Source organism: Fonticula alba (genome assembly GCF_000388065.1).
Source record: "Fonticula alba strain ATCC 38817 unplaced genomic scaffold supercont2.3, whole genome shotgun sequence".
Classification (NCBI taxonomy): Eukaryota; order Rotosphaerida; family Fonticulaceae; genus Fonticula; species Fonticula alba.
Window position 1 is genome coordinate 1,203,806 of NW_009242973.1, and position 3,579 is coordinate 1,207,384.

The 3,579-nt window shown below is 67.6% G+C and overlaps 2 protein-coding genes across 3 annotated transcripts in view; both read right to left on the reverse strand.

The window, feature by feature from the left end:
- The window catches only part of H696_02049 (hypothetical protein), a gene marked incomplete at both ends in the record, with an annotated part of 3,243 nt that extends 1,923 nt beyond the window's left edge, over positions 1-1,320 (reverse strand). Inside the window, 2 exons of the mRNA XM_009495950.1 lie at positions 351-417; positions 616-1,320. Of these exons, the coding sequence (XP_009494225.1) occupies positions 351-417; positions 616-1,320 (772 nt within the window). The remainder of the gene's footprint in view (positions 1-350; positions 418-615) is intronic.
- A 919-nt stretch (positions 1,321-2,239) lies between these two features.
- H696_02050 lies at positions 2,240-3,568 on the reverse strand. 2 transcript variants are annotated; one of them, XM_009495952.1, is made up of 4 exons: positions 3,423-3,568; positions 3,216-3,298; positions 2,782-3,050; positions 2,240-2,579 (listed from the first exon to the last, which is right to left on the reverse strand). In XM_009495952.1, the coding sequence occupies exons 1-4, from the start codon at positions 3,554-3,556 to the stop codon at positions 2,439-2,441; spliced, it is 627 nt and encodes a 208-aa protein (XP_009494227.1). In that variant the 5' UTR covers positions 3,557-3,568; the 3' UTR covers positions 2,240-2,438. The 2 variants fall into 2 exon arrangements, with proteins under 2 accessions (XP_009494227.1, XP_009494226.1); XM_009495951.1 differs by lacking the exons at positions 3,216-3,298; positions 3,423-3,568 and having other exon boundaries at positions 2,782-3,169.
- Between the last annotated feature and the right edge of the window lie 11 nt (positions 3,569-3,579).

Below are 3,579 nucleotides of genomic sequence, written 5' to 3' on the forward strand. Positions count from 1 at the left end.
AGGGGGGGAGGGGGGGCAGGAGGTCCATGAGCCAGGCCAAAAGCGCACCGCGGGGAATGGGCCGGCCGAGAGATTGGCACGTCCGAAGAGGAGAGGAGAGCATTTGAACTTCGTGTGCGCGTGTGTGTGCGCGTGTGTGTGCGCGCGTGTGTGCGCGCGTGTGTGTGTGTGTGTGTGTGTGGGAGGTCGGAGGCGGTGAGTGCCGAGCGCGAGCGCCAGCTAGAGGGCGGGCTGTGACCGGGCAGAGGGGACGAGCGGACGCCTGGGCGGGCGGGCGGGCGAATGCACCGGCACCAGGAGCCCGCGTCACAGGGAGACAGGGCCCCAGCAGCGCATGGGCCGGGACGCACCGAGGGGGTTCAGCCGAACTGCCGGGCTTGTCACGCGATCGGCCCACTTCCAGGCAAAGTAGGAACGCTGTCGCGCCCGGCAGGCAACATGCGAAGGGTTAGCAATTCATGCGCGTGCACCGGGCCATGCGTGCTTGCAGGTGCACGGTGTGATGTGCGCAGCTCGTCCCCCCTTTTCCCGCCCCCCCCCCCTACAGACCGGCCCTCGTCCCAGGGGCATGCCAGGGCGGCGCGCCGCCGGGAGGAGGCCCGCCCGGTCACGCACCCGCTCGATGAAGTACCGCGTGCGCTCCGGGGTCAGCGCCTTGGCGTAGTAGTGCTGCGGGGGGTTCTTCAGGAACTTCTTCGACGGCAGGGTCCCGGGGCTGGGGGTCGGCATGTCGACCGGCTTGCCCGGCTGGCGATCGGCCAGCGCCCGCAGGTAGGCATCCTGCTCGGCCGTCAGCTCGGCCCGTGCCACGGCCGGCGCCATGGACAGGTAGCGGTTGGTCCGGCGCCGGTGCAGGCGCGTGGACATGGCCTCCAGCGCGCCGGACACCGCCGGCAGTGGGGGCAGGGCCGGATGCTCGGAGGCGCCCCCGGGCGCCGTGCTGTCACTCGGCCCGGGCGCCACAAGGCGATAGTGCGTCTTGAAGCTGGCCGTGTTGCGCGCCTGCCGGCGGTCAAACACCCCGCGCAGGGTGCGAGGCCCGTACTTGCGAATGAGCCCGGCCGGGTCCTGGAAGAAGGGCGACCGCGCGTCATCCAGCACGGTGGACCGGTTGAGCGTGCACACTCGGAACCGGGGAATCAGCCGCTGCGCGCGGCCGGAGGAAATCTCCCGGTGCAGGGCCTCCGCTCGATCCTCGCCCTCCTGGCCGACGGCCGCCGGATCATAGAGGGGCAGCCGAGCCAGCGCCCGGGCCAGGGGCGGCTGCGAGCGGGCCGGCATGGCCAGCTGGCGCCCGTGCCGGTGCAGGGCCCCAAGCATTTTGCGAGTTGCGGCACGCGAGGAGGGGGCAACGAGGAGGCCGAGAGCCAGGAGGGGGCTGCCGAGGGGGAAAGTGCGGCCAGCGAGCGAGCGAGCGAGCGAGCGAGCGAGCGAGAGCGAAAAGAGGGAGGCAGGGAGGGAAGGTGGTGCAGCCGAGGCCCAAGGGGCCGAGAGAAGGTGTGTGTCAAGGTAGGCGAAGGGCAAATGCAGGGGAGGGGGGCCGTGTTACCGGCAGCCACCGGCCCATTGGGGCCTGACTCTCGGCGCTTTCAATGGACGCGGTCGGCCCGGGGTGAGCCGCCCACACATGCCAAGCTGCGCCTGCCTGCCCGCCTGCCTGCCTGCCCGCTTGTCCTGCTGGACCGACATGGCTTCGCAGCCCCTGCGAGTGCGGACGGCGCGACACCTGGGCAAGATCTCCCCTGCCCCGGCGGCCCTTCGTTCCCCCTCCCTCAAGGCGGCACCAAGGAATACACCTCCCGACGCTCCCCCCCCCCCCCCCCCCCCCGAGGGCACACACATACACCAGCAGATCCCGGCGCCCTGAGGGTGGGACCGCCCGGGTCGGGGCCACAAGGGCAAAATAGGTTGGCATCTCGCAGGGTACGCCTGATGTGCACGTGCTTTCTCCTGCGGGCGTCGATTAATGTTCTGGCCGGACGGCTTGGATCTTGAGCTGGACACCGCGACCCGATCGTTTGTGAGGGAGGTCTCCCGGGCCGGGAGCAGGGGGAGGGGGAGAGCCGGAGCGAGGCCGAGCGGCAGCAGCAGCAGCAGCAGCAGCAGCAGCAGCAGCTGTTGCTGGGTCGCCAGCTTGAGGGACGTCATTCGGGACCTTTTCCCCTTCTTCGCCCCTCGCCTCCCCAGCCCCTCGCTATGGCCTCTCTTGGGCTTTCTCCGGCGACAAAAGACGTCAGGAGGGAGCACCCCGCGGTGTCTATTGATTGTTTTCTTCTTCTTTTTTGTTAGGCAGCAGCAGCAACAGCGCGGCGGCGGCGGCGGCTGGCGCAAATGTGTCGGGCGCCCAAGTAGGTAGGGAGCAGTCGGGAGGCATCATGGGGCGCGGGGCCGAGGACGCGGGTGGACCCTCGCCGCCCCGTTGCCCGCTGGCAAGTGCCTTACATGACCGAGCAGCACCAGGAGTTCTGCTTCTTGGCCTGGGTATAGAAGGCCTTACTTTGGAGGCTGAGGTCCTCCGACTGCTGGACCAGGTCACCGAGCTTCTGACCACGCTCCAGCATGGCGTTGATGGTGTCAAGCTACGGGCGGCCAGGGGGGACAAGGCGGGGTGTCAGAGCCAGCAGGCCAGCAAGGGCCGCCCGCAAGGGTGGGCGGTGGTAGCATGTCGGGCACAGGCGGGGAGGGGGGGCGGGGGCAGAGAGGCAGAGAGGCAGAAGGAGACACAGCGAGAGAGAGAGAGAGAGAGAGAGAGGGAGAGGGAGAGACAGGCAGATGGCGTACCAGCACGACTTGCGTTTGGTCCAAGTCATCATTGATGCGGCTGAAGGAGTCAATGTTCTTGACATCGACCGCCTGCTGCAGCGTGTGCGACAGCTTGGGCAGCGGAAGGGGGGCGGTGGCCGTGCGGCGGACCTCCACCGGGTAGCGCTCGCGGTAGTCCATCAGCAGCTGGTTCGACATGCGGAAGACCACATTCGAGGGGTATGCACTGTCGCAGACGACGATGCAGCACAGCCCATCGACAGTGGACTGGCAGTGCAGGTGGTAGTCTATGGATGTACGTTTGTGCGTGTGTGTGTGTGTGGGTTTGTGCGGGGTTTTTTTTTTCCGGGCGCAAAGAGCACGCGTATGGAGTGCCATGGTGAGCCAGGCCGTGTGTACATGTGTGCGTGCTTGGGGGAGGGGATGCCAGGCGTGATGAAGGCAGGGCGCACCGTTTTCCTTGACACGCGAGCGAGTGCCCGGGGCGTTCCGCGCCGCGACGGTCTTGCTGGCGAAGATGATGAACTCCTTGATGCTGCGTCGACAGGGGGCAAGAACGTGAAAGGAAAGGGGGGGTGGGGGGGGGGGGACACACGGTTTAGCCAGGCGACATCGGCCCAGAGGACGGGAGGGGGGCTGCAGACAGCCTCCACACGTACCTGGTCCGCTGGAAGAAGGAGAAAGAGCTCAAATTGAAGTCGGAATCCAGGATGAAGGGCGGCGGCGGCTCGTCACGGTAGTCGGCGTGCGAGCCCTCCGGGATCCGGAGAATGATGATCGAGTACATGTGCATGGTGGCGGTGGCAGAGACAGAGG